The sequence below is a fragment of the Grammomys surdaster genome, unplaced genomic scaffold, assembly GCF_004785775.1.
Source record: "Grammomys surdaster isolate TR1022 unplaced genomic scaffold, NIH_TR_1.0 168, whole genome shotgun sequence".
Classification (NCBI taxonomy): Eukaryota; Metazoa; Chordata; class Mammalia; order Rodentia; family Muridae; genus Grammomys; species Grammomys surdaster.
Window position 1 is genome coordinate 1,994,348 of NW_021604616.1, and position 16,558 is coordinate 2,010,905.

Consider the following 16,558-nt stretch of genomic DNA (forward strand, 5'->3'; position numbering starts at 1 on the left):
TGTCTCTTTTCAATTTTTTCTAACTCTTAGTCTTCACAAGGAAGCCAGAAGTGTGACAGAAAGGTGTGATTTTTAATTTACACCAGAGTCTTGCAAATAATGACTTTTTACACCCTGCAATTGCTGCTTAGCCTGGGGAGGAGCTTTGTGGCTACTGTTTGCTGAACTAAATTAAATCCACTGTTGAAATTCGAAAGGTGTTCTTCTGTATTTAACCCTTGTTTTCAGGTTTTCCAGTCAGTGTTTGTGGATACTTAGGAGTATGTGGCCCATTACTTTGAAGTTTCTTATTTTCTAGGAAACTGCTTTTGAAGGCTGTTATTGTCAGGTTTTCTTGAATGTTGGGTACATTTTTGTTCTTCCCACTGGTGATTATTTTTCTGATGTTGGTAACTATAATTTACCAACATCATTATAATTGTGTTTATAAAAATACAAAATCAAAAACTGCAAAGATGTTCACACACACACACACACACACACACACACACTCCTATATTCCAGTTTCATCAAGGGGACCTTTTCACTTTGTCTTTACAAAATAGCTGGTATCATACAACAAAAATGATAAATCATCTGGACTAGCAAAACGATAAAACATCTGGAATAAAATTCAACATTGCAAGTAATGCAGAAACGTTAAAAGATTTTAAGACTGTTTTTGTTTCTATCAATTCCTTAGAAGTATCCTGGGTTGAATTATAAAGACAGAAAAAAAAAAGCTTCCTCAAGGAAATTGAAAAAGTTTGGAAGGTAGTAGACTGGTCTGGCGGCGCAAAATTAGTGGGGCAGTTAAGAGTGAACCATGAAAAGTCTGTGTTTGCTTCTTTCACTTAGACAACATTAAGATTTTCAGTAATTTCCTAATTTAATCTGCCCAACTAAATATATATATATACACACACACATATATACAGATATATGTATACACACGTGTATATACATATATGTCTATATTTGCATATATGTATGTACACATGTATATACATGTGGATATACATACATATATATGTATATCTATGTATATGTATATATGTGTTACATATTTGTATATATACATATATGTGCATATATACATACATTGTAACTGGTAAAGCGATAGATAGATAGATAGATAGATAGATAGATAGATAGATAGATAGATATGTTACAATAGTGTTTGGTACTCTCTGAGAGCATACTCAAGTATGTAGGCGTAACATTGGACTGATGGGAGAATGGTTCATAAGGCTAGTTTCCTCTGAGAAAAGAGTTTGCTGCTAACCCACGGTTGTGAGGACAGTGGAATGGCCCTCTCCTATCTGGGAACAGTAAGGGGTTAAGACATCCTGGTTTACAGCATCTCTCAGTCAGACTTTTATCTGATCCTTCCTCCCTTTCTCCCCTGCCCACCCCTCTATAAATGTCAACCACTTCCTGATGATTTCACACCTTTCTGTTCTTTGTGAAGAAACCTGGGTGTTAATGGTACAGGATTGGGTATCATTGTATGCTCCGGCTGTCTGCTAGTTAAGCTGAGGGATGCCTGTGGAAATCAAGCAGGAGAAAATGAAGAAATGAGACTAGAAAATAGGCTAAAATCCACCTCTAAAGCGACTATTTGTTTTATTAGCAACTTTTAAGTGTTGCATTGTAAAAACATTAATTTTTTTAAAAAGCCAAGTATTGAAAGGTGTTTAGCAGAGGAGAAAGCTCACTGTTTAAAAACTAATCAAAGACTAATAATCAGGAGAGAAGAAAGGAAGAAAGGGAGGAAGGGAGGGGGGGAGGGAGGGAGGGAGGAAGGAAGGAAGGAAGGAAGGAAGGAAGGAAGGAAGGAAGAAAGAAGGGAAGGAAGAAGGCAGACAGGCAAGCAAGCAAGCTGTCCCCACTTCTCATTCTACAGGTGTATTGACAAGAATTCGACAATGGAAACGTGGTCAGTTGATCAGGTCTGCAAATGGTTGGTGGAGAAAAACTTGAGCGAGCTAGTTCCCAGATTTCAAGGTAAGTTGTTTATATACTTCGAGTGGATTGTATTTGAGCCATGCAATTGTGCGGATGCCCTCTGTTGTGAAGGCTGCTTCTGTTGCCTAGGGTCTGTCTGTTGTGGATGAGGAGCTGTTCTGATGAGGAACTTCATCTCTGTCTCACAAGCTGGGGCAGTTTCCAGTTTACCTAGCATCCTCTGAAGAGAATGCCATTTCCAGATGATTGCAAACTCTTGGAGGTTGCATTTGATACAGACTGTGTGTTTCTTTTGTCTTATATAATCGTTTGTGTTTTATACAGTATGGAATGTGCCCATGTTAAATATCAACTAGGAGGTGTTATAAAAATAGCTTCCCCAAAAAACTTCTATTTCTGTTGGCTGTTAAAATTGGCCTGGAGGAAGGGTATTAATGTGCAAACAAAGTTTTTATTGGGACTCGTGTTCTGGTGATTTCTTAGCAGTAGGCATCAATTTGGAACTATGCAGTATCAAAGCCCTGATAAATAATGCAGTGACCGTCATCTTAAGCTTAGATGGTCCTTTTAATGCTAGAACTAGTTTTATCTTCTTTCTGTGCCCATGTTTTCCTGGAAAGTAATATGAAAGTTAATTTTCTTTTTCCCAGAGGAAGAAGTCAGTGGGGCCGCACTCCTGGCCCTTAATGATCGGATGGTACAGCAACTGGTAAAGAAAATTGGACACCAGGCTGTTCTGATGGACTTCGTTAAGAAATACAAGCAGAGCAATCAAGGACTGAAGCCCACGGGAGGCCCCACAGAGACATCCATGCTGATCCCGGCACAAGCAGCCCCTGAGTGAGTACATGAGGGAAGCGGCTTGGTTTTCTTTCCCTGTTTTTGCGTGACTGTTGCCTCATGACAGAGAATCAAAGCTTTCAAAACTGGACAATTGTCAGCTAGATAGTATGCACAGGATTTCTAATATTTGACCAGCTCATATGAAGAGTTGAGTCAGAATTTGTTGTTTTTCTTTCCACAGTTCGTTAGAAACCGACTGTGGTTGTTAAGGCAGTCCTGCAGGCACTAAGCTCCTATGCTACGTGGTGTGGAGCCCACAGTAGAAACGTGTGGATTAAGTGTAGGAACGGGATGAGCTGCTGTAACTGACCTACTACAAGGACCTGTGGCAGCTCCTTTGCCTTGTCCCAAGCTATGTGTTTGTTTGTGTGTTTATTTGCCTAGGTCTCTGTGGTAACTAATTGATACTTTTCTCAAGGCCTTCACAGTAGAATTTACTAACCACTTTGCCACAATTGAGTTTCATAATTCTTTAAAAACTAACCGTAAAATAAGGAGCACTGTGACAGAAACACAGGGAAATCATGTAGAAAATTTAGTGTCAGATAGAAGCTCTAAAGTTGGAGGGTGGCTGTGTTTGTTAGTTTGTTTTTAATCTCTTGATTCTGTAATGGGAAGGGATGGTAACATGATTCATCAATTAAAATGTTTGTTATTACTAATCTATGCCTCAAGATCCTCTCAGGCACTCTGATTTAGTATTTCCACATCTGTGACTGGGCAAGACTCTTAAGGTTTTTTGCTATTAACCAATCACCATTCAGTTTTTTAAAACGTGATATTGGATGGTATCATTTTATTTTTGCCTTTTCTGAAATTAGGCCTGTAATTATAAATATTTCTCTCTTTTTTGATAAACAATATAACCCTAGAGAGACTTTGCTTAAGTAATTTGATTTCTAGAGTATTTGGATTATTTGGTAGCCATGAAGGGCGATTCTTAAGTTGAGCTGAAGATGTGGACTTGTAATTCCAGGAGTTGAAAGGTTGAGGCAGAAGGATAGCTATGAGTTTGAGGCTAGTCTAAGGTATAGAGATATTTGTTGTCTTTAAAAACTAATAATAACAATAGTTATAAAGGAAGTCAGAGCGGAAATTCTTCCAATCGATTTATTTGAAGGACCTCTTTCGTGAATGGTTGCAGCAGGGTCTTGGGGCTGTGACATTTGTGTGAAGTTCCCACTGTGACCTTTTAATCCTCTCCAGAAAAGGGGAGGGGTGAGCTTCAAAGAGACTGCAATGTCACTTCCCAGAACTTTTGGGTGGCTAATACTTTTGAGCTGAAAGTACCTCCCCGTTGACTGGAATCTTGATCTTGCCCTGGGCACAGCTTAGAAGAAAACTGGCAGCCCATAAATCTGCTTCTCTGCTCTGTAGCACACTGCAAGTGGTGGGGCTGCCAAGAGCCTGGGACTTCATTCTTGGTTTTACCAGATGACTTGGATTCATTCTGCTCCATGTTTGGGAGTCTTGTTTCTTCATGTGCACATTGAGAAAGTCATTGCATTCTGAACTGTTTGAATTCACACCATGAAACACCACAATCTTGGGGCAAGACTACCCTCCCTTTACCAGACCAACACAGTTCTCCGTCAGTTATGCAATTTCTTAACTGGTTATGACAACTAGTTTCAACTGTAGCCTAGACTGGGCATTCTGGTAGCCCGGAGATTTATGAATGTTGTGTTTCTTGCTCTAGCTAGCAAGCTCAACTTTAAGGGTTTGTGTAGTCTTGTTTTTGGTGAAAGTATTCTGGTATAAAATCTCAACTTGTTTATTGGTCATATTTGCCAAACATATTTTCATTTGAAAAATAAGTTGCAGTTGAGGACAATAATAAGCAGATATGAATACATACCGTTGAATAAAATGTGTAGAAAATATTTAATAAAGACAGGAAATGTAACGTAACCCTACAGTTATGTAAATAAACACATGATTTCAGGTTCCTTTTACACTTGATACTACTAGTCTAACCTTGGGTATATATTGAACTTTTTACTATTTTTAGTTTGACCCCATTCCAAAGATGAAATATAGAATAAATTATTCTTTTGGCCCATTCTTAAGAGTCTATAATAGAGTTAGACCAAAGAGAGCAAATGGGCTTTAACTTGAACAAAATTCCGTTCAGTGGTTGCCTGATACACTATTTTTGCAAAAGAAATCTCAACAGAAAACATCCAACTCAGAACTGCACAGATAACAGTAATGTGTGGCTTGCAGTTGCTTCTTGATAGTTGTTTTTATTGGATTTGGTACAGAGGTACAGATTCTGACACTATTATTATGTAGCCTGTGGTCATGAGAAAGCTGCCTTCCATTCTAGACTCCTGGGTTTCCTCACTTGAAAGTGATGGAGGGTGGATGAAGAGATTTTACAGTAATAAACAAACAAACAAACAAACAAACAAACCTTCCTTTGAAAATTGTAGGGAGTGGAGGAGAGATCTGACATGATCAATCACTTGTCTTCACTGGAAGACTGAGAAACACAGATTCTCCATCACAAAAGAAAGTTTTATTTTAACACCACTTAAAAATACGCCAGATAGTATATCAGATCAAGAGCTGAGGAGATGGCTTAGTAATGAAGACTGAAGACGTAAGTTCATTATACAGCACCCACATGAAAGGGCAGGTGTAATGGCAAGCCTTGTACTGGGGAGTTGGGGAAAGGCAGACACTTTGGGGCCCACTGTTCAGCCAGCCTAGAAAAATCAGCAAGCCCCTATTCATAATAAAACAAGGTGGATGGTTCATGAGGAATGAAATCTGAGGTTGACTTCTACACACACACACACACACCCTCTACCAGACTGATGAAGGCAGTAAGGTGAACTGGCATCAGCCTACTCCATAGAGGAGCATTGTGTGAGGTGAGATATGGGGTCTTCTTTGCATTGTTCTTAGCCATGAGTCTCATGTGATCTTGGATAAGATGAAGATGGGCTGAAGCTTCCCCTTCAAACATCATGAGATCAATGGTTATTGCATCTATTTAACATCCCATGACCATTCCACTGCTCTTCCACTTTGTTCCAGGTATGAACAAAACCCCAGTCTCGCCAGCCACGGGGACCAGACATTTTTGTGTCCAGCTGTCCTTGACAATAGAGTCATTGACCAAAGAGTATTGAAGCAGAGGTGAGACATCAACTTTATAATATTTTAAAGTTAAGTGATGTTTGTCTTTATTTTTTATGAGGTTTTGTGTGTTTAAATGCATTGTAATTTAAAACTTTTTTGTTGTCCTAGAAGGTAAACTTTTTCAAGTGATGAGGATGCTGGGTAAAACATCAGTGTTGAATAGTCAAAGTCGTTTTGATGATGTTATACATTATTAGGTGGTGAAAGTATATTCATCCGTCTAATCAAATCATAATCTAACCAAAGTAATTTGGAGATAATGTTGAATAGAGCTTGCATTGAGTACATTCTTTGGTTTTGCCTTCCATTTTATGGGCAACTTTAACTTGACTATTCCAGAGGCCTCCCTCTGTTTTGTTATACAGTTCCTCAAGTGTCCTACCCTGAACCTGACACTGTGATACTTCAGTGCCTGGGTTTCACTGTATTGGAGAGGGGGAGCCAAACTGTGGACCTGGAGAACCACATGTAGGAATCCAGTGTTCAGATAAAACTGAATCCAGAAGTAGCAAGTGACAGGTGTCTCAGCATCTTTCTCTAGCCTTTTACAGTCACCCAGCCCAGGTGGTCCATGCCTCCACCGTGCATGGGAAGAGTCCCTGCAGAATGAAACATTTCCAATGAGGAGGAAATATTCAAAACAACCAACCAGACTCTCTCTCTCTCTCTCTCTCTCTCTCTCTCTCTCTCTCTCTCTCTCTCTCTCTCTCTCTGTGTGTGTGTGTGTGTGTCTTTATATATCTGTGTGTCTGTGTCTGTATATGAGTCTGTGTGTCTGTGTTTGTGTGTATTTGTCTCTGTGTGCCTGTAACTATGTGTATGTGTGCGTGTCAGTGTTTGTCTATGTTAGTATGTGTGTCTCTGTATGTATCTATGGGGAAAAAATAAAAGGCCACAGTGGTGGTGGAGTCCCAGAGGCTTTCCACGCTGGCGGGTCCCACATGCAGGAGGAGGTCTAGGGTTCCGGAGACCTGGAGGCTTTGGCAGCGACAGGCCCCAATGACACAAGGAAGTCCTTGGTTCCAAAAGGTTTATTGTCATGGCGGATGGTGGATGGATCTGGGCGTACCCCTGTAAAACTCAGGGCAGTCCTGCGTTAAATAGGAAGGGAGAAAGGGGGAGGATCGGGGGAGGATCTGAGGAAGCATGCTTAATTTGCTCCGCCCTCTGGCCTTCATTAGTATGTAAATCCCTAGGGCCTGAGGCCTCTAGTCACACCCTCTACCTGTGCACTTTGGGAGGGGCTGTCTGGCCTTCATTAGGATGTAAATCCCTAGGACCTGAGGCCTATAGTCTAGCCTATGTGACTGAACTATGTAATTCTATGGAGACTGGACTGCTTTTCAGGACCCTGGGTTCTGGGGGCACAGCCGAACTCCTGCTGGTTCTCATGTAGAGTCTCGGGGTTCTAGGCCCATGCCCAACCAGGAACCAGGATACCCTTACACAGTCCCACATGTATTTGTGTGTCTGTATCTGTATGTGTGTCTTTATGTTGTCTGTTTGTCTGTTTCTGTATATGTGTATGTGTTTCTGTGTTTGTATGTGTCTGTGTGTGTCTGTGTGTCTGTGACTGTGTATGTGTGTATATGTGTATGCCTGTGTGCATCTGTATGTGTCTGTGTTTGTCTATGTTTATATGTGTGTGTCTCTGTATGTATCTGAATGTCTGTGTGCATCTGTGTGTGTCTGTATTTGTCTATGTTTATATGTGTGTGTCTCTGTATGTATCTGTGTCTGTGTATGTGTCTTTCTGTGTGCCTGTGTTTGTGTGTGTGTGTATGTATGTATGTATGTATGTATGTATACAAACCTTTTACATTATTATCTGATGTTGTCTCATTGGCACAAAGGAGATATTGCTTTATCTTTTTTATAAGTGGATAAAACCGAGAGTTTGAGAAGTTTTTGAGATAGTTTCCTGATAGTTTTTAAATAGTCTCTGTGTTAAAGCCCAGATGCCTTTATTCCACAACTCTTTTGGGGAATGGTGAATTAGGAGATGGAAGAGAGAGCTCCCATCTTCCACCTCCAGCTTGGTGGCACAGGCTTGTAACAGCAGCTACCTGGGAGGCTGAAGCGGGGAGATCACTAGGTCAAGGTCACCCTGCACAACTTAGTTAAATGCCATCTCAAAATAAAACCTAAAACCACAGTCAGGATACAGCTTGGGAAGGTGAAAGAGAGACAGAGCCTAGGCGGAAATCAGTTCTCTGGGCGTTCTAGTTCAAACGATTGTTCAGAAAATGTAAAACCATTTCCAAGGCACTTCATTCTCACCTTTCTGCCTATGGTGCTGTTTGATTCTTAAAGCTTTCCTTTGCTGTGACCCCAGGTTCCAGCTGCCCTTCCCTATATGAAATTGCTGGTATTGCTACTGTCGCTGTTACAGTGTGAGGAGTGGCACAGGTGAGGACTACAGCATATACCTTCTCACCATCGCTGATTCTCTGTTGAAAAACTGGAATGATGACCCTCATATTTGCCATCCTCCACTACACCTATCAAGTGGAAGGAGTCAAAGCAAGACTGCTTTAGAAGTTAAGAGGACAGAAAGGCTTAGACACTGAAATATATACACCCACGACCTTTGTCTATGGGCTTGTGTATTAGATCGCCTATTCATTCTCTCTAGAAAAGAACTTCAAATTTTATATGTGTGTGTGTGGTGTATGTATATACATGCATGCATACATACACATGCATGCATGCATACAAACACACACACACATATATACATATACATCATATATATGTATATATATAGTATGTTTGAATGTAAGAAGCAAAAGTTCATGAAAACTATAGACAAAACAGGCTTATTATAAGAAAAACAACTAACAACACCTGAGGCAGAATCCTTAAGTTCCCTGAGTTCTGAGGGGCCTGGTTCCAAACTTTCCCTCTTTTCTGTGCCCATGCTTGCCTCCTTCTGCTTTTCCTTAGGAGGATAAACTGTTCTGCCAGTTATAGATGCTCTGTACTGCCTCAGCCCAGCAAACTCCAAAGACATTTTCTGTGAAAATAGGTTAAATCTCCAATGCCAACTGACCCAGTTATTCAATATTGTTTCATTCATGTATCTGGGGAAGGGAAATGAACAGGTCCTGTATGGTCAAATGCTTTCTTCTAAGCAACTGGCTCTGTGAGACTCTGGTCCTGTAGACTCGGGTAGGAGAGAAAATGCCTTCACCTCATGCTTTATCTCAGACAGTGATGACACCAGCCAGCCATGCAAAATAAAATAATTAAAGGCACCCTCTATTTTTTCCTTCTGTCCTTCTGCTATTCTAGTCACTTGATAGCTATGTATCAAGGGCTTCTTAGATGTCTTTTGTGTTAGGCTATGTGGTCGCCTCACCTGCCTACCTGACTAAAACCTGTCCATGCTTTAAAACAGCGGTTCTCAACCTTCCTACTGCTTTGACCCTTTAAAACAGTTCCTCATGTTGTGGTGGCCACTAACCATAAAATTATTTTCACTGCTACTTCATAATTAATTTTGCTACAGTTATGGACCATAATGTAACTATCTATATTTTCTGATAGCCTTAGGTGACCCCTGTGAAAGGGTCATTGGAGAACCCAAAGAGTGGTGACCCACAGGTTGAGAGCTGCTGCTTTAAAACTGTTTAGCTACTGTCTGGTGACATTCAGACCATCTAGGTTCAGTATTTCTATAAGCAGTACCTTCTCTGTAATTCTTGTCCTGCTTGCAAAAGTAGACAATGACCTTAGTTTATTAAAGTCTATACTCCCTCCTCAGACTATAAAAACCACAGAGACAGTGCCCACATCCTTTTATTTTATAAACAGAATTTATCTTAGCCTCTGGCACCTTAAAATCCAATTAGACTTTCAAAATTGAGCTGATGAATGAGAACCAAAGAAAGGCAATAGACTTTTGGGAGACATGATATATGTTTGAATAGCAATAATTTGGTTTTTAGACCTTTTGAAGCATTCAATACCAAATATGCTGATCTTTCCAAATGACTTCTGGGTTTATTTCCCATTGATTTATAACAGGAAATAAATTCAAAGGTATTTGCTCACTGGACTTTCATGAAGCCAATTGTTTTCAAGAGGTAGGAACAGTCTACAGAGCAAGTGCTGATTTGAGGGCTCAGTTCCCTTCCACTTGCCTCTCCAAAGTTATTTCTGTAACAACCTGGAATATAACACCATATGGCATCCATGAGGACTCAGTGGCGTCATAGCTAAGTGTACATGGTACTTGCCACCAGATCCAATAGAATCTGAGAATCTTGAGGATATTCCCCCAGTTTTCCACAAAAGGACCTTGTGTTTTCCATGCAGACTATCTGCACATGAAAGAGAGAAAGCAGATCTTGAAAGGCTTCAGACTCACCTAGCTGACTCTGGGAAAGTCTGTGGTTGTAGTTAAATCAGATATATATCCCAGGGTGTAGAACATGGAGGCACTCTGGTGCAGAGAACTTCTCATGGGTGACAGGTGGTTGATTATGTGCTTGTTACTGAATGGTTTAAATACAAGGACCATTAGGAGACATCGGCATCATGTGGTAGTAATCTGCTGGGAATGCTTTCTTCTGCAGTGGAATTTTTTCTTCTTTAAATCTATCCCAACTATTGGTTTCTCTTGCAGTGCCCAATAATGCAGGGGATCGGATAAACTGAAGTTTCCTACATGTTGCTTTAAAGACTCTGCACTTGAACTTTAAAGACATGGGCAGAAGGTCTGCTTCTGCCTTGGGGCATAATTACAAGTTAGTCATGGTTTTATGCATATTTAGGGATCGTTTTAATGACTTTTCTCATGGTCTGGCTACTGCTGTGAGCTCGAATAGAATGAACTTCTGTCTCCACTCTGCCAAGCAAATATCATAATTTCTGATATATTAGTTATAGTCATTATCACGTAGGTATTTCAGACAAGAGACAGTGACACAGCTGCATATCCAGTCTACCCCAGAATGTAATAATGGAAGGGTCAGTGAAGCATGCCAGCCTGTTTAGCATTTTTTTAGTACAGGTTCTGATCATCTAGATGTGCAGTGTGTCTTCTCAACAATGCTGGTGAATGAAACCAGGGCCTCACACATGCTGCGTGAGCACTACCACTGTATGTCTCAGTCTTGTGATTAGCATTCTCAGCTCCTATATGCTTCTGTCCTCTGCTCTGTTGGCCAAGAGCCATGGACGGTGAGTCCCAGAGAATAGTCATTCCTGTGTAGTGTCAACAAATGTTCACTATTTAAGCGAACAAGTACTTTATGCACCTTCTGTGGTTTCTTTTTTGTTGGGTCACATCTGTGTGACCAGATTAGAAAATTGAAAAGGCTTTCAGGAGACCCTCGTAGTTAGAGGGTGGGCAGGTTTTGAGACATTCTGCCATCCCTGGTGGTTCACACAGAGCTCTCAAGACAGATGAGCTGAGAGATGGGTAAATGTAAGTATTATATTAGCATGTTAGCCCTGAGATGGCAGGGTTAGTAAGGCTGGGGGACCAGGGACAAGAAAATAATTAAAAGCTTAGTTTTGGAGCCTGGCTTTGTCATTTAGCAAATGAGTAAGATATTCCCCAGAATAAGTGGACCTGTGTTCATCCATAAAATGGATAGAATGCTGAATGATGTGTTATATGAAAAGCTCTTAGGACCTGGCACACAGTTGGCATCCATAAGTGTCACGTATCATTTACATTATCTAGGAAGCAGTGGGTCTAATGAGAGTCAAAAGATTCTGGTCTCAACTCTCACAGGTTGTGGTACCAGGTGGGAGAGTAAGGTTACACCAGGATGTTTGGGCAGTCAGGCCTCCTGGGACTCAGGATCTAGAACAGAAGAGGCATCTTACACTGGAAGGTCTGAGAAACAGGACGAGGAGTCCTATGGATCGAAGACAGGAAGAGAGAAGCTTCTAGACCTCATGACAGACCTTGATAACATTACAGGGCATCTGAGAGCACACAGGTGGTACATTGCCATATTGCTATTGAATTTCAGGTCAGTGGAACAACAGGATCTCTGAGTGGATCCACAGGCTCTCCTATTCAAAGGTCTTTGTTTGAGACCTATCCCAGACCTGTTACCAGGAGTAGGGTTACTATTCCATGGTGAGAAACTTCCAGTGTAAAATCATATAACGACTATAAGGGAGCCTGTAGATAAAAAATAAGTTTACCTGGTAAACCTATCATTCTTTCTATAATATCTGCTATTTCCATAAAATAGAAAATACTTAAGACTGCCGACCTAAGTCAGGAGTAAACCATCAGTCATCCCTCCAATATGCCAATGCTTCCTGAGTGCTTGTTGCACGCCAGGTATTGTTGGACGCATTGAAGAAACAGCAGGAAGTGACTTCTGCTTCGTTGACCTCATATTCTTCTGGGCTACGTAGTGAGCTACAGGCTTAACTGGAGCTACACTAACCCTGCTCCAACTCCATCTCAAAACTAGGAATAAATAAATTGATAAATAAACAAACGGTAGCTAATTCAGAGCCAGTGTCAGTAACTACAGCCCAGAGCACAAATCTAGGTTACTCTCGAGTGATTGACGTACCTGCTGTGGAAGATGTTATGGAAGTTTTAACAACAGAACAAAGGAAAACAGCTAGCTGGGCTACAGCAGAGCAAGATAATCTCATCTGAAGGTTTTAGGTGTCATGACAGTCTTGTCTTTAGGGCTGTTGGAAGTCAGTGGTCTGCTAAGTTTAATAATGCATTCCAAAGACTCTACTTAATAGTCACACAGATGTTAGGCAGACAGAGAACTTTGTTACAAATGACTCTGAAGGAGACTTATCAAAGAAAGGTTACCTCGAGGTGTGCAATATTCAATCCCACCCTATAATCATGAAGTTCTAGTCACTTAGCAAGTCCTTTGGGTTTTCAACAGGTGTGAGAGCTCTTCAGAGAAAATGAAATTTCAAATCAGAGCAGCCTGTGGGATCCGAACATTGTGTTCAGTCCCTGGGGAGCATGACCTTTGTCTCCCTTCCCATCTGGGATGCAGCATTAGTGCTGTCTCCGGTGGGTGTGACACTTCTTGTCATGGGCACTCTGGTGGATGACTAGTCAGTGGCTCCCTTGCTGTGTGTGGGCTGCTCTAATACAATGGAAACATGCTTTTTGAAAGATGTGAATTTTGTATATTTAGCCACAAGTTTCTAGAAGGCTTTCTAGATAGAAATTCTTACAGATTAATGGCAGGGTTTTGATTTTGGTTTTTGTTTGTTTGTTTTGAGACAGGGCCTCATGTAGCCCAGGCTGGCTTCAAACTCACTCTGTAGGAAAAGATGCCTATAATCCCTCTACCTTTGTCTCCCAAGTGCTGGGTTTACAGGCTTGCAAAAATCACTCCCAGCTTTTGTATTATTTTATATTTAACATTTCTTTGCTTCACACATTCCTAAATTTTTCCAGAACATTGCTATCACAATCCACTCCACCCAATGAGGGCAGAATGTTACTGTAGCCTCTGGCCACAAAGACCTGGCTTTGGACCTGGTGGTTCACCTGCACACAGGAAATATGATGTAAAATGAATTTATGTTCATTCTTACATTTGAGCCAATAATGAGGAGAGAGCTGTTCTCTGTCTCTCCTTTTCCTCAGCAGTATTTATAGAAAAAATGGGACAACACAGACACACACACACACACACACACACACACACACACACACACGAGATTTAGCTTAGCTGTGAGTCCCTGTGAGATGAACTGGGAGGTCACAAAAATCACAATTCTTACTTTTCAGATTCTTGTTACAACTTCTTACAACCCAGGGGCCTGGCCTTCAGTGATGGAGGCTTTCTCTGATCTCAGGGCAATATTCCCTGTGGACCTAGAAAAGAAAAGAATGATTTTAAAAATCCTGATTTGCAAGGAGTTCTGTTACACAATGCAGAAATCAAGATAGGAAAGAATAGTTGCAAGTCCACAAGGTTGGTTCTAGAGCAGGTGGGATTGTTAATTGAGCTAAGGAAGCACACAGTAGGGCTACCAGAGTGGAAATGAGCATCCACCTGAGGAGAGGCTTAAACTAAGCTAGGAAGAGTGAATGGAAGTTAGGGCTAAATAGATAAATTAGCATCTCTTTCCTTCACCCTAGAGTGAGGCATTCCAATTTTCTTGTAAGATTCATACCTTGCTATTTTAAAAGCAGATCTCTGCTAGTAGATACTTGGAAGTTATACAATCAAAGCCCAGATTAACGTGAGAGCATAAACCACCACCATGAGAAGTAGATGATACAAGAGTACAATGTGGGAAATTTCATGACTGCTGAAGATGAGGAATAAAGATGAAAGATCAAGGCTCGACTTTCTAACAAGAAGGTGGATAGTAGAAGCAACAAGAAAATCGGACATTGGGTTAGCCACAGCAGTTATCACAGGCTGAGTAGCTTGCACAGCACACATTTATATTCTGATTTTAGAGTCTCAGATTTAAGGTCATAGTGGTGACATGTTCATTCTCTGTCCATTCATGCCCTATCGATGGCCACTGTGCTGGCTAGTTTTATGTCAACTTGAAACAGCTATAGCCATGTGGGAGAAGGGCACATCAGTTGAGAAAATGCCTGCAGAAGATCGGACTGTACATAGACAAGCCTGGAGAGCATTTTTTAAATTAGTGACTGATGTTGGAGAGACTTGCCCATTTTAGATAATGACACCCTTAGCTGGTGGATCTGGGTTCTCTTAGAAAGCAGGCTGAGCAAGCCATGAGGAACAAGCCAATAAGCAGCACCTTCCATGGCCTCTGCATCAGCTCCTGCCTCCAGATGCCTGCCCTATTTGAGTTCCTGCCCTGGCTTCTCTCCATGGACTCTGATTCTGCATGTCAGTCAAATAAAACCCTTTGCTCCCCAAGTTGCTTTTGGTTATAGAGTTTCATCACAGCAATGGTAACAACTAAGAGATCTACCTTCTCTCTACTTCTTCACATGACCCTGAGAAAGAAGATGTACTTCTGGTATCTCTTCATAGTCTCACTCACTCTCCTGCACCTCATGTAGCTCAAGATACTCGCACAGACCCTGACCCCAAACACAGCCATGTCACATAAAGGTTAGGGGTTCAACATATGGAGTCTGGGGAGAAGAGGGAAGTTCTATGATCAGAATCCAGACTAATATGGTCTTTAATCTAATATGAGAGTCTAGTTCTTTTTTTAAGATGATAAATTATTTCAGATGTATGGAACGAGAGGTAAATCATGTGAAACTGTTGACAATGTGACGTAAAACATAGGAAAGAGAGTATTTGGGGGATGGACAAATGCTCAGCAGTTAACAGCAAGTGCTGCTTTTCCAGAGGACCCACGTTAGGTCCCCAGTTCCTCCATTGAGCATTTCGCAAACTGTAATTCCAGCCCCAGAGAATCTGAAACCTCTTGGGTATCCACACACATGGGGTATGGTTACACACATACACATAAATAAGAATAAATCTTCAAAAGAGGCGACTTGGTGACAGGAGCACTCTCAAGACTCAGATTGGGAGGAGGTGAGGAGACTTTCAAGAGAGGCGTGACAAGGCTGCCTGGAGGCACTGCCTGGAGTTTAAGTGGGGACTTGGATGCCAATTCTTTCCATTCACTTTTCTCATTCTTTTAACAAAAACATCGTACAGCAGCCTTGCTAAGGGATGTGCCAGCCCCACTCAAAGAAAGAGTCCCTCTCCTGATGTAACAGCTAGGTCTCTTCTGTGCTCTAGAGATGCTCAATGTTTTCTGTGAAAGTTTTTTTCTAACAGGCTGATACTCCACTAAGCCTGTTCTTCACAGAAATAGCACTATTACCCTACATGAACCCCACTAAACTATAGGTAGTCTGCTTTGAAGAAGAGCTGAATGATTTTTCATTCTTCTTATACTTAGACAAAGTTGGAAAGCCAATGACCCTTTTTTAAAAATTTGATATTTTATTTACATTTCAGATGTCACCCTCCTTTTCCATTCCCCTCCCCCATTAATCCCCTATCCCATCCCTCCTCCTCCTTTTTTGCTTTTACACTGTTTAAATTACATGTAAGTATTAAGGTCAGTTCTAAGTTGTGGAACTAACAATACAATAGATGCAAATAGTCAAGGAACAAGGAAGACAATAAACCCAGATAGTCAAAGAACACCCATGACAATAAACAGAGTCTGGTGATCACTCCTGTGATCACTGTTTCTAAGGGCTTATCAGGATGACCAAAATATTTGAGCCTACTTCCCTGTCCTAGACCAAAGTCATTTTCAAGCCCGAAGCCTACTTCTTTGTTCTAGAGAACAAAGAAGAGACAGTTCCCGTTTCATTATTTAAAAAAATTAATGCAAATTTGCAAGTGTAATGTTTCAGTTGGGCAGGTGAAGTTACCAACAACATCCTCATACAAGCAGGAGGGGGATGGGATAGAAGGTTCCTGGGTGGGTGGGGGAATGGGGAAAGGAGATCACATCTGAAATGTAAATAAAATATCCAATAAAAAAAAAGAACAAGGGATGATGAATGAGTCAATCTGCTCGACTCAATAATTCCACATTGTATAAATAGGTATATATATATATATACATATATACATATATATATGTCAGAGACCAGGACCCCTAACAGGGACCCCTGCCAGCCTTCCCC

The 16,558-nt window shown here is 41.0% G+C and overlaps 1 protein-coding gene across 1 annotated transcript in view; it reads left to right on the top strand.

Annotated features, from left to right (window-relative positions):
* Window positions 1-1,847: 1,847 nt before the first annotated feature.
* The window catches only part of Samd3 (sterile alpha motif domain containing 3), a 17,530-nt gene continuing 2,819 nt past the window's right edge, over window positions 1,848-16,558 (top strand). The window contains exons 1-3 of the mRNA XM_028766484.1: window positions 1,848-1,986; window positions 2,598-2,787; window positions 5,836-5,937. Coding sequence (XP_028622317.1) covers window positions 1,908-1,986; window positions 2,598-2,787; window positions 5,836-5,937 — 371 coding nt within the window. The 5' untranslated portion in view covers window positions 1,848-1,907. The remainder of the gene's footprint in view (window positions 1,987-2,597; window positions 2,788-5,835; window positions 5,938-16,558) is intronic.